General features: G+C 38.2%; 1 protein-coding gene across 2 annotated transcripts in view; it reads right to left on the minus strand.

Moving 5' to 3' along the window:
- The window catches only part of Hao1 (hydroxyacid oxidase (glycolate oxidase) 1), a 53,361-nt gene extending 36,140 nt beyond the window's left edge, over positions 1–17,221 (minus strand). For both annotated transcript variants that reach the window (XM_005380860.1, XM_005380859.1), the window contains exons 1-2: positions 17,038–17,221; positions 11,059–11,210 (exon numbers count right to left, since the gene is read on the minus strand). In XM_005380860.1, coding sequence (XP_005380917.1) covers positions 11,059–11,210; positions 17,038–17,180 — 295 coding nt within the window. In that variant the 5' untranslated portion in view covers positions 17,181–17,221. The remainder of the gene's footprint in view (positions 1–11,058; positions 11,211–17,037) is intronic.
- Between the last annotated feature and the right edge of the window lie 810 nt (positions 17,222–18,031).

Genomic DNA, 18,031 nt, shown 5'->3' on the forward strand with positions numbered 1-18,031 from the left:
AACTATGCTTCTCACTAGGAATCACCAGGAACTTTTGTACCAGCCTCCATCCAGTTCTTCTCAAGCTTTGATGTACATAGGAATCAAATGGATATGTTGACAAAATTCAGATTCTGACACATTTGGTCTATAATAGGATCTGATAGTCTGCATTTCTTAAAGCTCCTGAGTAATACTCAGGCTGTTGATACTTAAACTGGAATTTGGATGCATTGAAATAGCTATTTCCTTTCACAAGGACTATCTAAGGTAATAGGCTATGTGTGAGAGTCCTCCAAAGATAGGAACTTATAGAAAATGAGAGGGAGAAACTGACCAATGGTGAACACCATCAGGGTGGGCAATGGCTATCATATGACTCGTCCATTTCCAGCTGTATCTTCCTAATAACTGTCTTTCTTCACTGTTCCTACCCTTCCAGAGAAGGCCAGATTCCCTGGCCACATTTGCTCATGTATTAATGTTTTACTAGTTTTAAAGACAAGAAATTAAACTGCACTAAATTATAATCTCTAAGCACACTTAATGATCCTCAGGTATATTGTACACGTTTGCCTCTTCCAGATTTACTCAGCTACCTGAATTTCAGATTATAAGGAAAAATAAACAAGAAAGATAAAATAAAATGGCGGAAGATGAGAAAAAAGAGAAAAGTTACTCAAAGCTCAGAAGGCACAATTTACCAATTACAAAACAACTTCCAAATGTTTAATGTCACGGCCAACAGTCTTACAAAAGGAGGGTGAGTCATCAGGTAAAACTCAAGCTCATTAGGCAAGTCTTGACATGGAAGGGTTATAATTTATTTTAGAACAATATCCATACACAGAACCCCCACCACCAACAGCAACAGAGAAGAGTTATTTATCAATGGGAATAAATACCTGTTACTTGGCACATTACTTCATGTGGTACAAGTTATGTATCCAGACTGAAACAGAATAATTAAGCAATGTGCTAGTTTGGGTTCAAATTATTCCTTTGAAATTTGGTCTGTTTTATGGGAAAGCAGAATTGAGTTTCCAAAATTATGTTTTTAAAGGGAAAGGGAAAAGGAGGCAAAAGAAAGGAGTAATTTGTTCAAAAAGCCTAAGGTTTTTATTTTTGTAAGGTGCATTTGATTAAAAAGCTTCTGCAAAACTTAGTCACCAAAACAGCTGCACTGAAAATAATTTTGTTGAGAAAACGAATTTTGTCATCTGCACAGGAAGTCATTTTGTAATGGGGAAAATATGCAATGACAAAGTACCAAGCAGTGTGTGGTTCTGAACTCGAGACCTGACATACTGAAGTGTTTGCATAAATGTACACCATAACTCCCATTGCATGTATCAGCCTTTCATCACACAGGAACTGTCCTTATACAGGTTTGCTAAAGACACAATTAATATCATTCCTTGAATGTGTAAAATTACAATGAAGACTACTTAGAAAAATAAAGTTCTGAAGTCTGTGATCTCAGAAAAAAACTTCCACTATAATTATTCTTGAAACACTTCAAAGTGGTCAAACAAATCTTAATTTACCAGTTAGGGAATTTAATCAATTTAAACACTTTTAAGAAAGGTGAGGAAATCAGACTCACTATTTCCAGCATTTGTATGCTGGTTCATTGTCTGATTCTGGAGCAGTATAGTCTTGAATGATCACCCTGCCACCACACAGCTAGACCTCTTTTTCACTACACGGAAATCTTTTGCAAGGAATGATTAGTCCCAGTGACATCTTAGACCTCCCTGTCTTGTTTCCACTTGATCCCTGGGGCAGCAGTCTGCAGTGGACTAAAACATTAGCTCTACTGCTATGACTCCCAGGCTATTATTCCATCATCTGATTGAGTTGTCAGGTACCAGCATAACTCACAGATCACAAGGAAACCATACCACAGTGAGAGACCTTTTACTGATGGTCTTGAGAGGATCAAGTTTGCACCTGACAACTTCAATCAGCTTCCCATGGTTTAACAGCCTCAGTGTTGGGACACACATTGAATTCTCACTGTCACATCTTAATGTCCTCAGGCACACTAAGAATTCAGAGAAGAAGCAATCTCATGTTCTTAAATGAGCTAACCAGTAGCTTGCAAAATCATTGATTCCATCCCACTTGATGCTGGTCTTTCATTTTATAAATTAGCTAGATTCTAATTTTTAATGGGGGTTTTTGGTTAACAAATTGGGTCTCATTGCAAATGATTTCCACCTTGATTCAAAAATGAAAATTTAATTTGTATGAATAGTTCTAAAGCTGAGCTGCACATTTCATAGATATAGATGGTCCCCAAAGTATAATAGTTTTACTTGTGGTTTTTACTTTTGGATGGTACAAAAGGCATATACATTGAGTAAGAACTATACTTCACAATGTGAATTTTTCCCAGTCTAGTAACATGCCATCTGATACTGTCTTTCCATGGCTCCAGCTCTCAGCCTGCCATGGACCACGAGCATAAACAGCCAGAAATCTACATTGTGCCATGTGATCAGACCACAGTGATCAGCAGGTGAGATGCATTAAGCGCATTTTCAACTTAATGACATTTTCAGCCTTCAATAGGTTTATCAGGACATAACCCCACTGGTAAGCCAAGCAACATCTGTATATAATATAGTATAGTAAACATGCATTATAAATATGTATACATGTACATATATGGCCCATAATCTTCTAATACACGTCTGTATATGCATATAAGTATGCACATGTGTGTATATATGTATGCAGAATGTATGAATATGCATATGTATATACAGTGTGTGTCCCACCCACCACTTTTGATCGTTGGAAAAGTAGGTCTCAAAAATGAAATAGGTTGAAATAAGTGTGAAAAACATGTGGACTCATTTGGAAGGAATTTTCAATTTTGGGTTTTTTTTTTTTTTTTTTTTTTAACGACTAGGACACAGATATTCCCTTCTAAATGTTTTGTCACTGTGATTTCAGCAAAGCGTTAGGGACCCTTTAGTCCTCTATTCCTCTGTAATTTTGTTTCTTCTTAGTAAAGACAGACAAAACACTGGAAAAGACAAACAGATCAGGCTTTAGAGTGAAGCAGTCGGGGATCAAGCCCCACCTTCGCCATCGAACGGCGTTAGAGCTCGCTCCAGGGTTTCCATCTCCGCCCCTGTCAAATGCCAGTGGAAATCGCCTTGCAGGTCGGTCGTGACGGGTGAAGACAGAGATGAAAAGTCCACACATCACACCTGGTGCAAAAAGGCAACTCCACTTAATAAAGAGTAAAGGTTTCCTTCAAAGCGAGCCCAGTATTTTCCCTGGATTAGGGAAAATTGAGGATAACGGGCGTATTTTCTGAGTAAGTATGCCAAAATTTATATCTACTTGGTCACCTAGGACAACACATAAATATATAAATCAATAAAATTTTCACAAATGCATCCTTTGAGTTTGCAGCAAAGGAAATGACAGTTTTTCCTGTTGAATGGTTTTTCACTCAATGTTAAGGTTGATCACTTAATCTCAGAAAATCCAGAAAATTCGACAGCTAAAGCTCTCACCTCCACCTTCATTCAGTTCTTTGGGGTCTGTATGGCTCTTTGTGTTGTTCTGCAGTCTCTTCCACCTGCACCTCAATAGGTGGTCAACTCAGAGCTGGGCCCCAAAACTTCACTTTGGAATGTTCCAGCCTTTTAGGCTCAAAAAGAAAGTGTTTAGATTTAATGGTTTTATGGCCCATCAAATCCTGTGTGGTAGCCTCTAATTGCATCCAGGGGCTGGAATTTCTTTTAAAACTTTTTTTTTTTGACAGTTTAATAAGAGTTTGCTAATATGCTGAGCATTCCTGGAACGCATTAAGTAGGTTTTAATTTTTCTTTATATGAGGTCCCAGCACTCCCCCATGTGGCACTTGTCTATATAACAAGTCAGAAATATAAGGACAAGTGATTTTTTTTTCCTTTTTTTGATTCCTGATATTTAAAAGGAGAGAAGAAGACTTCATGTAGCTCTATGGAATACGAACTAAAATTTTATTATAGCCACTGTGAATAAAACCAGAGAGATTCCCATGGTGGTACTTGGAAGCACTGCGGTGTAAAAAGCATCTTATTAATTGGTTCTTTGAGCAATCAGAGATGTTCTACTAATCTTGCAAAACTGAAATTTACCCTACTAGCACACCTATTTTCAATATGTTATGTTTTATATTTATTATTGCTATTTCCTTCCATATGTTAAAATATGATTCTTCCCTAAAAAAACATAAAGACAAAACTTTAAAAATCAGTAGCTAAAAATAATCTACTAACCTCAGATGGATGTGCCATTATTAACAGGTATTTATGAGACTGGTTAAACTTTATAACAGTTGCCAATTATTAAATGTTCATTAAATAATCTATTGCAACAAATCTTTCATTTAGTGCATAATCCATAATAAACATTATGCAAGGTTCTCCAGGTATTCTCTGTTGACTTCAAAAGAATATGAAGAATTTTAATTTTCATTTGTTTATAACTCAAGGCCCTTTGCACAGGCTTTCAAATTTTGCAAAAGGCTCACATTGTCTAGGGAGTTTCATTTTCTGTGAGTATTCCATCTTCTTAAAGTCAAAAAGTTACACTATAAATACATACCATGTTTTCAAGTAATATTTCACGACTATAGCATAGGGCTTGCCTTAGTCTTCTCATTGCAATAATATTTTAAAATATAGTAACTCACCAGGATATTATAGACAGTTGCCTAAATTACCAACAAACATGAACAAAGTCATTAGCCTTCCCTGTTTCCAAATCTGTAGGCATGAAAGAGTGATTCTTAGTGCTTGGGATGCACACATTTTAAGACAGTGATAAGGAATAGATGAGGTCATAAATTCAAATTAACCAGCATGTTAATTACTCCGTAAAGGTTGGCTATCATGATTTTCCACACAATTTTGAGTTATTGCTTTCAGAATTTATGTTATATTTATTAAATATCTATATGTTCAGCTGCATGCAAAGACATCTATGTATCTGCTTCCTTTCTTGAAATCCAAGAATGCAGTATGAGAAATTAAAATCAAAGTCTCACTCCCTACTTAAACTTCCCAAGGGCTGTCCCAAAATGTAGTGAAGAGGGATAGAATTTCACAATAATAAGGAAGGGCAGACCTGTACCTCAAGTTGTCTCTTTGTATGTAATATAATTTAAAAGGGAACAAATGTATTTATTACTGGGGGGAAAATGAAGGCTAGGTATAAAGATCATCCACTCTCATTGAGAAGTTACTGTTTTTACTTTTTTAGAGTTTTCTCATGATAAAATTTTTTGTTTTTATCTTAGCAGCAGAACCATTGCTTTAAAGACATTTCCTCTAAACCCCAACACTAAGCTGCCTCCTCAGTGATACAATGAAGTTCACTAAGATCCCTTAGAACAACTCCTGCCCCTCAGGACTCGCTTTGCAAACCACTAGCCTAGCTTAAGCAGCTCACTCTATCAGTGAGGAAGTGTAATCCTAGAGAGTGAAAATGACCTGCCACAAGAAGCGAAACTAGTTAGTGGTGAATTTCCACATAAATCAGATGCCCCAGCTGAACAGCCCAGGGGACAGTTGTAGCCCACAAAAGTATTTGCTTTGGCCCATTCATAGTTGCCCCAAATAGCATTTTAGAGAATTTTGATTTATTTGCCAACATATAAAAACCAGGAGCCTGTGCATAAAAGTCAAGATTTCTGGCTTCTCTTAAAATATTTAAAGATTTAGCAACCCATATCCTCTCTCCCTTGGGGGAGCAGCCAGCGCTAAGATGTGGCTGCCCCCTTTGGGATACAACAGACAATCTCAGGATGAACCTGAGGGAACAGGCACTCTGAGATTTAGTGCATTCTCCGCCCTCATTCTCTGAACTTGTATTCTTGTCCTCTGAACTCCGGCCCTCATTTTTTGAGGTCCCTGCATCAAGCTTAAGACAAACCATTTTTAGCAAAGAAAAAGAGTAATGTTCATTCCCACGAAGGTGTAAATGGAGTGTACTTTTCTGAAAGTGAGTTTTTATGTGTGGGAAGAGAAAGACTGGGAGATTTTAGGCTCTGAGGGGAAAATAAACAGTGTGGCCCATTTCAGCAAGTTTTTCCAGCGTTTATTTTATGAATCTCCACGAGAGCTCCTGAGTGTGAAAGCTTCTATTTCTGTAGGAGTGCCAGATTTAGTAAACATATAGGACACCCTTTGGATGATTTCTTGTGTATCTAAAACTTAAATTGACAGCCCACCTGGTTGTACTTTATCTGGTAATTTTCTGTCCATCGCCATTTTGAACATAACAGAGTGTAACTCTGTTGGTTATTCTACAACCACAAAGCAGTAAGAGACTATGGTGCTGTCCTTTGGCCCAGTTCTTTCTGGGGTTGCGCCTGACCCCACAGTGATGAAAAGAAATGTAAAAGGGTCCTTAAAGCTGAATTTGGTGAAGAAGCCTGGGGAGCTCACTGGGAATATAAAGCAATGATCCTATGGAAACATCCAGAAAGTTCTGGAACCACAGCCTAAATACTCAGGCCAGACCACTCATTATGGATTCCAGTGGCCCTCACTTAATCTCATTGACCTTGCCAATGCAAACACTTTCTCCAGAGTGGTTGCTAAGTAGCCTTGGTCCCATGAACCAGCCTCCACTTCTCTTCCTCCTTAGGAATCACATCTCTGGAAACTAGAAAATTGGAGGGCTAGAAAGTTTAAGAGGGTGACAAAAAAACTCTCTCTCCCTAATAACTTCCATACATTTCACAATGTTTCCTGGGTTCAGGCTTACTTTGAAAGATTTCATTCTTTCTGGGAATGATAGAGTACAAATCAATAGAGAGCGTCTTGATTCCATGGAGATCTTTTTAGTTTCAGAAAGTTAAGTGAACTCTACTCCATATGCGATGTTCTACACTTCTACTTACATGTGTGGGCTTTGGTTAGCTACATCTTGGTTTTAATTCCTCTAAAAGCCAACGGGTGACAGAAAGTCTACAGCAAGTCGTGTGCACTAGGAATGATCCCAAAGTGAGTTGAAAGCGGAGGAAAGTGGGAGAAGCGGTCAATACAGGAGAGGCTGTTAATGGCAGGTAACTTCTGTGGACAACTGGGACTCAGTCCCACTAGGTGACAATATCAGAAACTGCTGTAGTTACCCTGGCCAAAGACAACTGAGGTGTTCCTCCATCAACTGCTATGCCTCATTGGCTGAAGAACTTCCTCTCTTTTACTCCCTCCAACTCACCCATCCATGGGCTCATCCTGCTAGAGAAAATGTCATGCAGAAAGTTGCAAGTCTACAAGAAATAAAAAGTAACAAAGGGAGTACATCTAGTGCATCAACAGCATCTACTTCAGGGACGTAGCCTTCCTTTCAACTAAGCCATTATCTCACAGCCAAATTTTTTTTTTGAAACAGTGTCTTGCCAAGTTGCTAAGTTGCCCAGGCTGGATATAAACTTGTGATCCTCCTGTCTCAGCTTTCCAGCATGCTGGGATTATGAGTGTTCACCATGGTGCCCCACTATAATTCATTTAAATATTAAACAGATCAATAACCCATATGGGCTCATTGGAACATAGATAAAAACTGAGAATACTGAAGTCTTTGCAGGGGATTTTTACCATAAATCTCTAAGATAAACTGTGACATCTGGGGCTGGGGATTTAGCTCAGCAGCAAAAGCACCTGCCTGGCAAGCGCAAGGTCATGAGTTCGGTTCCCGGTACCGGAGTAGAAAAAAAAAAAAAAACTGTGACATCACTGTTTGATAGGGACTTGATGGAGGACTTAGATCTTGGGTGTAGTGTATATGATCTTCCATTGCCATTTTGAAGTTCTCTCTAACCTCAGTATCTCTATGCTTTCATCATCCTGCCTCTTCCATCTAATTCAAATTGTCCTCTTTTGTGTATTTTGTCCTCTTAGGCAGGGGCTGCCTTACATTGCCTAACTGTTTCCAGAGGATTGTAACTGACAAATGAATGGTCTTCTCCTCATGACACTTCCGAGGGTTTTCTAAACATTCAGAGCAGCACACCAATGATTGATTAGAAGCCCCCGTTCTGGAGGTAGAATGCCTGGATCTGAATCCTACGTTTGTCACTTATGAATTATGTAACCCTGGGCAAGTCTCAGTTGCTAGTCTTTTCCTCTGTTTCTCATGTGTAAAACGGGCACAGTTATACAGCCTACTTCTCTGGGCTGCTATGAGGATTCATTGCTTTAATCCTCAAGTTGTACTTAGAACAGTGCCTAGGACTTGGTAATTACTACATAAGGGATTGATCACTAAACCTAAAGGAACAGACTCTAGTGAGTATTTAGTATCCCCTCTTGGTCAGTACTGGGAGGAAATAATGTTGCATTGAAGTCTTGCCTGGGTTATCAAGTCACAGTTTCCAAGTAAGTTTTCTTCCTCTTCCCAGTGTTTCTTTACCAAGAATAAGGAGCAAGGGACCTGGAACCACTAGAAGTAAGTTGTAGAATAAACCCGTTAGTAATTAGCTATGAAAATCTGCTTTCTCTGGAACTCTAGCTATTTGGCCACAGAATGGAACAATGACACCTGTCAAATACCACATACAAGAATATATACAGGTAAAAATAATTTTCTGGCTCCAGGGTGTCTTACAAGTAAGCTCCATTTATTGCCTTCTCTACTTCCCTTTATTTCCATTCTCTTTGTAGTTTTTCATTTTTCTTTCCTTAAAAATCAAATTTTTATTATTTCCTTTTTACAAAATAATCAAAAAAATTCTGAAATGTGAAACAAAATTCAAAAGTAATCTCATCATGCATAAACAATTGCAAACTGTAGTAAGCATCTTTAGCTTTAAATATATTTTAGTCCCTAACTGTTGTTTGTACCTGCTTTTAAAAAATATTGAATAGTAATCATGTTCTATTCCATCACACTCTTTTTTTTAAAAGCTTTACCTGCATTTTCAGAACTCCTTTTTTTTTTGCAAAATCTACCTCCAGTTATGATGCTATTATTTTCAAATTTTCTGCCTATATGAAATGTAACAACCACTGCTGATTTGTATTATTTTGTCTTGAGACTGTATCACTTTGAATGTTCTTGCTTTGATTTGTTTATGTTTGTGATACTGGTATGCTGCTACTGTTCTATTTCTTTGTTTCTCATTTACTACTCTCTTTAAAATAAAAAAAGTACAAATTAAAAAATAAAAAATAACAGAAATAAAGATCCTTGTAAAAATGTTTTACCTCAAAACAGTAATTATTTCCTTGAAATTCCTAGAAGACAATTTACAGAATCACATGGAGTTCACATTTTTCAAGCTTTGAGATACAGTGGAAAGTTAATTTTACAACAGTTATTCCACTCTACACTCCTTCCATCAATGTTTAAAAAGGGATTTTCTCCCTAAACTCAACATACTGTATAATCTTAAAATAACAAATGAACATTTAAAAATTGAAGTATATAATTATGATTTATATTTCTTTGCTCTTAGTGAGATAGTTTTTCATCTGTTTAAAATTTAGTGTCTCCATTTTTAAATTTCCTATTGATAGCTTTTGTTCATTCTATATCTTTTTATTCCCTGGGAATGATGTTATTTCTTGCTCAAACATAAAGGGCCCTTTAAGTAGAATGGGCATTAATCTCTTGCAATTCCATCTTTCAAAAAAGTTGTCATTTGCTTTTGATTTAATGAAAATTTTAGCTCACCAAAGTGTTGGCTATTTTATGTTCACTTGGTTGCTTTGGTTTCCTTGGTTGTTGGTTATGACATCATATCCTGACTTTAGGTAGACACTCACCCACTCCGCACCTCCCACTGTTCTCTCTGCCTGTATTTCATGATGATCATGAACAAATGTCCCAAGTCCCAAGGCCACTTCCTCACCCACTAAGATTTAAAGATGCCGCCAGACTCTGGCCTTAGTATATCATGTGTAACCTCACTGTGCCATTCTGATCTGCCTAGCAGCTTGCATTTCAAGAAGAAAGGTGAATTCACAAACGTCTTTAGCTTGAACTCCTACCACCTTGTATGTTGAAGCTCTGCATCATTTCCAATGTTGTGTTTTTTTATTACTTGTTACTGTCTTTGACTGTGCAATCTTACATTCTTATGTCAAGTGGACTGAACAACTTCAATGAAGACAACAGTAGGTAATGTGGCAACCATTGTTAATTCCTACCATTTTGTTTTAAGGTCATGTATTGTTTTTGTTGTTTTGATTTTGTCTTCATTGTTGTTTTGCTAGTTTTTTGAATTTTTAAGATAAAAAATAAAAATCAATCTTTAGCATTAGATTTAGTTCATGCCCTTTTGGCCCTCATTTCCTGCCCTGCTTAGCATCAAACATCAAGTAGAATCCATCACCGACATATATGTAAAGAGTTCCTAAAGCAGAACTTGTGGAGATCAGTGCACAGGCTTTCAAGAGTTCATTGTTGCTAGGTAACTAAAAAGTTAATAAATTAGCTATGGTAAGAGATTTCTTTACATCATATTGATTTTCTCTTCACTCCCTTCTAAAGCAGTTGGAAATGCTCTTTCAGGAATGTAACCCTTACATAAAAAAGAAGCATGATCCAAAACCATGGGTCACTGAATTTGCTTTTTCCTTGTGCCAACCCCTTTAGTTTGGGGAGCAGGAGGGATTTGAAATAGTGTAGTAAAATGTGGCTGAATCTCACTTCTGTCGCTAACTAGGTACCTTGGGTGAGTCATTTCTCTCACCTCCGTTTCCTGAGATGTATTGACTTTAATATCAGTAGTACAACTAACATTAATTGAGCCACGACTCTGTGCCAGTCTCTGTACATGCATGGACTTACACAATCCTTACAATAAGCTAATGAGGCTGATATTACTTTTATCCCCATTTGGCAGTCAAGGAACCAAGGCACAGAGAGAGTGTCTTGCCCAGAGCTCCACACAACTAGACCACAAAAGAGCAGGATGTGCAAGAACAGGCATTTGGATGGAAGAACCAATGAGTTGAACTTTTCTGAGTGTAGATACATCAAGGAGATATTTGCTTGATGCACACAGAGAGGGAGCTGCTGTTCTCTTCTTTCCCTGTGCAAGAGCCCTCCTCCTACCTCGCACGGTTGCAAGCTCCCCATCCACATGAGCCATGCACTGCATGGCAGTCGCTCCAGCACAGATAGGCATGCTGACCCTCTGTCCTAAAACAGAAGTGGAGAGGTCGACCTCAGCAACATTCCGGAGTATCCGCGGATACAGCTTCCACCTGGAATTGCAAAAAAAGTTTTATAATTTCAAAAGCATAACGAAAAGTCTGGCATTACATTTTAATTAAAGAGAAAATATAGTATTCATCAGGAAAGTTACTTTAAAGGTTAGAGAGGTATTTTAATGCTTGTTAAGATGGAAAATTAACAATCAGATGACAATGAACATTATACAATATAAATCTATATTGCATATTGCATGGTACCTCATTGACATATACAATGTTTTGTGTGTCTTAGCTAAAAGCTAAAAAAGATAGTGAATTTCCCAGGCAATATTTTTATTAAATTATAATTAATATACAGTAGAATTCACCCATGTGAGTGTAGTTTTGTGAATTGTCACAAATGCACACGGTGGCATAAATGCCAGGACAATCAAGATCTAGAATAGTTCATTCACCCCCCCAAAAAAAAATTTCCTTATGTCTTCTAATAATGAAACTCCATACCTCTATCCTCTGACAATCACTAATCTGTGTTTTGACCTTGTAGTTTTACTTTGCAGCATGATATAAATAGAATCACACAGTAAATAAGCTTGATCATCTGGCTTCACCCATCTCTTACATTGCACTTGAGATCTGGCCATGTGGCTGCATATATGAAGAATCTGTGCCTCCTGGTTTGTAAGCTGCATTCCACCTTATAGGGCACCACAGATTGTTTATTCATTCCCAAGCAAAGCCATCTTTTAACTGTTTCCAATTTGGAGTTGACCTAAACAAAGCCACTGCAAACTTTCACAGGCAGGATTTTGCGTGATCCTCACTTCCCCAAGACCATCTTGAAGATGGTATCCAAAGACACAGAGGTTAGAGTTTTGGAAGATATGCTACATCTACTTCATCTTCTTTTCTGTGATGGTAGCTTCAGGTAATTGTTTTCAAAATTATAATTTACTTTCTTCAAAATCTCAGAGCTGTTTGAATATTTTCATCAAATATGTTATTTAAGAGAAAAAGCATTGGCTTAAAGAGTTTTCCCTCCTGAAAATTATTTTCAAAGGCTTTCTCTATGATTCTTCTGCACTGTAATGAAAATGACTAACAACCCAACAATCAAAAGTTCAGCAGTAAAATTTACAGGAGAGTTGGTTCTCTTTCCTCTCAGCAACGTGTATATCTTCTACTTGTTTGGGTTCATTACTCTCCTCCTTAGTAACTGATTAAAACTGAAGAAAATATAGCCTTCCTTTTAATGACCATTGTATAATAAGTGCATTGAATAGACACATACACACCCGACCAGCACTCACTGGCCACTTCCTAGATTCAACTCTGCTTCCAGAGAGCTTTAGATTTTAAAGTAAATATGGTGAAGTGAGATTTAGTCATGGGGTATCCAAGCAAAGGGTTCCTAGTGGAAACATACTCCCTGTAGCAGAAGAAACTCTGCATTAAATGTTGCTTTGTGAATTAGTTAAGAGTCTGCATCTAACCCTTCCTCACATAATAAAATAAAAACATCCAGTCCCTGGAAAGCATAATAAAGGAGTTTTACTGTGTGATTCTATGCCATTCCTTTGAACATCATGATTGTCATTATTTTACATCGCACCACACGCTCTGTTGCAGGGAGCCTTTTCTTCTTCACTAACCCTCACAGCATGATCCTTTGATCTCCGCTTTGGAGGGGGAGAGGCAGAATCCTTGAAGGGAGGGTATTTTTTATGATGCATAATCTCTAAGTGTGTTCTCAGAATGAGAGAGAAAGGTTTTAATAGCAGCCATTGGCATGGCAGCCTTGGAAGGCATTAATATTTACTTGGAGCTGGAGGAACAATGAAAGCTTTTACAGAGGGAACGCTCAGCGCTTCAGGGCATCAGCTGTGTGAGTGTGTGTGTGTGTGTGTGTGTGTGTGTGTGTGTGAGAGAGAGAGAGAGAGAGAGAGAGAGAGAGAGAGTTTGGCAAAAGCGACCTTTTTAAAGGACATGTCCCCATTTATAAAGCAAGACTCCATCCTCCGATCTCCACACAGCTTTATACTTGCCCACTTGGTGGCGCAGTGACCTTAATAACGGTAGGCTCTTGCTTCTCCATGAAGACTATTTTCTGATCTTGAGTATATTTACAGAGACTATTCCACCAACGCAAAAATGCAATTCCTGGGCAAAATTAGATAAAGCCAATGGAGTGGGGGAATGTATGGCCTCTAAAGAGTCTTCCACTTTTTAAAATTTTCCAAATAGCATAATAAAACTCTGCTTGTCAGTTCCAAAAGCTTTCCAAATCCCACCCTAGTGTACCTTGAAGTTAAATGACTGTTCCCACAAGCATACACCAAATAGTGTTTCACTACAAACTTACACTGTGCTCTAATAGGGCCCCCACTTTAGAAAAAGGCTGTAAAGATGGACAAAACAGATGGACCAACTGAATAATCAACCCTTGTGCAAAGGATAGAAAATAAGTTTTCTCAAAATAGCTAAGATAATTGTAGTACTAATTTCTATTAGTTCATTGAAAGAAACAGTTAGTGTTTATGTCGTTTCATCAATTTTGCATGCCTATAGCTGGTAATCTGAGCAACTACTCTGAAGATAGCAATATGCAACATAATAAAGATTATTAATTTCCTATCATCTTGTTTGGAATTTTATATCATTTCTGTTTTTTGTTCTTTTGCTTTCAAATTTAAAAACAATTAAAAAAAGAAAATTAGATGTCTGAGTGAAGGAAACAGGGTAAAGATAACAAAGCTTTAATAAGACTTTAGGACCCCACTTTACATCCAATAAGGGCCTCCAATTTAACTTATCAAAAAATCAAGAGATATACAAGCTCCCCAAGAAGTGGCTGTTCTTTAAAGGTACTTAGGAGTCACCTCTTTAAGGCTGCATGGTTACAGATCACATCAACTGTCCACAGTGAATTCAAGTTTCATAAGTCCTAAAATACTGTCATGCCACACTGCATCCCAAATTCTTCACCTTACTTCTCTATTTTAAAAATTTAAAACATCCTGCAAAAAATAATTTATGATACTATCTGATAGATTTTGTAACACTTATGCATAGCAGAAGAATACTAGAAATGCAATAAGTTTATATTGCTTCCCAAATATTGAAGTGGAGGTGATATCACTTTTACCCATTAGTTATTGAAAAGAGAATCACACAATTTTCAGGGTCAGTAAATACCACAATAAGAAAAAGAAGAGGCTCCATTTCTGAAGTTATGAGGGCTTCTAAGTACCCAAATTGTAGAATTATTTCATATCCATTATAATTTCCCCAAAACCTATAAAATACATACGGAGCATGGGTAAGAAGGCTACTCTAAATTAATGTGTAAAAGAATCGATATACTGTTTTGTTTGGTCTTTTTTGAATTAATCCCGATCAGGTCAGGCCCTGAAAACGGTGACAAGCTAACATCTGCCCTGTCCTTGTCATATTTGCAGTAGGAAACTGCATTCTCCTGGGTGGTTCCATTTGTTTGTCTTTGTATAATTTTTTGTCATAATAATATTAGAATCTCAAGTCTTACCCAGAAAGATCTTCAAGCAAATGCTGGGTCACATGAGTGGCCCATATCTCCAGAACTCTAGAATGTGGTCCTCAGATCAGAGTACAGAGAGATAAAAGCTGTCACTGAGAATGACCTTTTGTTGTACTTGTGGTGGGGGGAGGTGTATAAATTTCATCAGTGTCTTTGAAATGCCCTGACCTCATGTCACAGTGAGTTATGTGAAGCTTGGTTGTTTTGCTGTCTTTATGTGAATTGGAATGAAAAAAGTTCAGGATGATCTCCCTCATGCTATCCACCCAAAGCCACACTCCGGATAGAAAAATCTATTCTTATCCCATGAGACCAGCTAGATGATACAAGGCAAGGCATCAAGCCCCCCAGCAAGTCACACAGCAAAAAAAGGAACCGAGATTCTAGATAGATAACCAGTCCTATTTGATCAATCAAACTCAAGTACTTGATAATAAAAAGAACACCAACAGTCCTCTGTAGTTGATAAATAACTTATTTTTCCTTAAAACTGAAAAAACAAGGATGATAAGCTTTCATGGGAAAGAGGGCATTGCAAACTAATTGCCATTATCCGTGTTCTGCCCCTACATTACTCTGTCATATGTAGAATGGTAATATGGTATTCACCACAATGCGGTCTAATTCACATTAGCCACCAACACTTTCCAGGGTCACGACTTGGATGCCACCAGCCTTCCGTGCTTCAGTAAGTTTGCAGAATTTCTAGGTTACAAAGGTGGCCCATCTGCTCTTCTGTTCCTCTTTGCTCTTTCTCTGAGTGCTCCTCTGGGAGCATCAATTCAGCCCACCAGCATTAAGGACACCAAAGATCCACTGGAATGTAAACTCCTGAGGGCAAGAACTTTCCCTGTGGCTCACTGCTTGGTCCTAAGCTTGTTGGAAGCCCAGAGTCTCACCTGTGGAGACTGCAATAAGCATAAGTTAATTACTGAATATCCAGAACCCGATGGAGGGGCTGAAGGCTGAATAAAAATGGAATAGGCTGTCACCAGGAGCAATGCTGAGTTACCAGCCCCATACCTGTAAAGAACTTGCAATTTCTTTGGTTATAGTGGATGATTTGGATGAAAGGATAGTTTTCAGGAGATCACTCAGACACACATCACATTACCCAGTGCACAGAACTGACGTAGGCCTGAGAAAGGGCATCTCCCAAGAGCAAAACCTTGGACGGGGCCCAACATACTAAACAATAATGGGAAAAGAACCTGCATAATTTCAGAACTCTCCATTCTTAATCAGATTCCCCTCCCATGACTTCTGGCATTTGTTGAGTTCATGTGGGTTTCAGGGAGCTCCTGAGTCAATGGTGACAAGGGTTGGAGAGAGAGCCCGACCTCTACCTGTCAGCCTTCTCCAGCTCCTGCACTGACTGAGGAGTGAACCATGGACCACCTTTGTTACAGTGATTTCATTTCTCCTCATTTGTATATAGAAAAGTGACTGTGGTAATTTTGCTCCAGATTAAAGGAAAAAATCAAAAGAAAAGGAAATTCTTTCTCTCTAGATATTCTGTGCTTTTTTTTTTAACTTGTCGTCATCAAAGAGTAGCTACAATGCTTGCTGCCTTTATCAAAGGACATAATGGAAAATGGATAGAGCCGAAAAGGGTGCAGTGTATAGAACACTCTCCTCCCATACTACGACAAATAACCATTTTTCTATCTGCTGGGAGAAGAATGCCCTTTCAAGTTTATTTCTTGTTTTTTATTACAAACAGAAAACATAAACCCATGACACCCACCATCTTGTGCCTTGAAATATGAAAGTCAAGGGAAAACTAATTTGGACAAGAGATGAAGCGCTTTGGAGGAAAGATGAAACAGCTACATTGAAAGATTAATGCTCCATAGACAAATTGAAATCTAAAGGGAAAGTTTAGACAACAGTAATTAATATGAATGACAACACAGGAAGCCAACAGGATGGGAGTGTTTGAGGCAATCGGTCTATGTAGTTCAATCAGATAAGATGGCTATCTTGCACTAACAGTTTCCTGCACCCGGAGCAGGAGCACCCACTGTCAGAGAAAAAGAAGAGTCATTAGAATTTATAGCTATTTTTATGTGTAAGCTAAATATGATGATGAAATTTCAAGTTCATTTTATGGTCAATATTTCATGCTTGTCCAAGGCTTGGAATATTTTTGAACAATGTAAGAACCTAAGGCTTCTCGCATCTTTTAGGAATTTTCCTCTCTTGGTTAAACACAGATCTGGAAGAAAATAATTCCACACCATCAGCACAAACCTGGCTCTTATTTTGATGCAATGACTTTGTATAATATTAAATACAAATTTTAATAATATCTTTGCTTACCTGGAAAATGCTGCAATATTATCGGCCAAGGTTTCCTGATCATTTGCCCCAGACCTGTAATAGTCATAGACAGACTTTTGAAGGACTGATTTAGCATGCTGTTCATAGTCATTGACACAAACTAGCCGCGGAAACATTTTCATAGATTATTGAGACCTTAAGTGTTGTGGGTTTTTGTTTTACATGCTGCCTTCTGCTCCCTGATAATCCCGTTATTCATCAATTATTAATAGGCTTTTACCAAAGTTCATATTTAGTTCCCTGTCGCTTGCATAAAGTGAGTAAACATTATATGCTGAGACTTTGAGACTTCATTTGAAGGCTTTCTGCCAAAGGCCACCTAATCACAACAAATGGGGGTTAGGGAAAGAGCTGGAGGCGGTCAAGTGTCTGTCACATTGAAAAAGTAGAGGGATGAGGCAAACATAAAGACTTAAGCAGTACTTACATGAAATCGCTCTTGGTTCAGTTCTACCGAAGTCTCATTCTTCCACATAGAGATGCCTTTGCTCTTTGCCTGGTACCTGGAATGAGCTAACCTCTCCTTTGCCCTCCACATTTAGATTATCAAGTGAAAAAGAGCTTCCAAAGTCAGTGAAGTATCCAGTAAACACAGAGCTGCTACACAATATGAAATTCGGCTAGGGATAAGCATTTGGCTTTCACACAGACATGAAGGCCACTTTTACTGCTCATTGTTAAGGAGTCTTCACTGGCTCTACGGAAGATCTAAAGGAGTTCCATTCCAAAATGCAATGCATGCTGTCAACCTAAAATTCACTCAAACCTGGAAATCTTAGGGAAGATTTGAATTGTTCAGACATGACTGAGAGCAATGGCTGTGTCACCAGTCAGGCCTGGGTTTCAGTCTGGGAGGCTCCACTTTGAGCTGTTCCCCTACTGCCTGCACATGGGTGAGAACTTGCTCTTCAGTGTGGGGCATGCATTTATTTCCCTTCACAAGGCACACTAAGTATTATGGAATCAACGCCCC

Source organism: Chinchilla lanigera, unplaced genomic scaffold, assembly GCF_000276665.1.
Source record: "Chinchilla lanigera isolate Chin_1 unplaced genomic scaffold, ChiLan1.0 scaffold00014, whole genome shotgun sequence".
Lineage (NCBI taxonomy): Eukaryota > Metazoa > Chordata > Mammalia > Rodentia > Chinchillidae > Chinchilla > Chinchilla lanigera.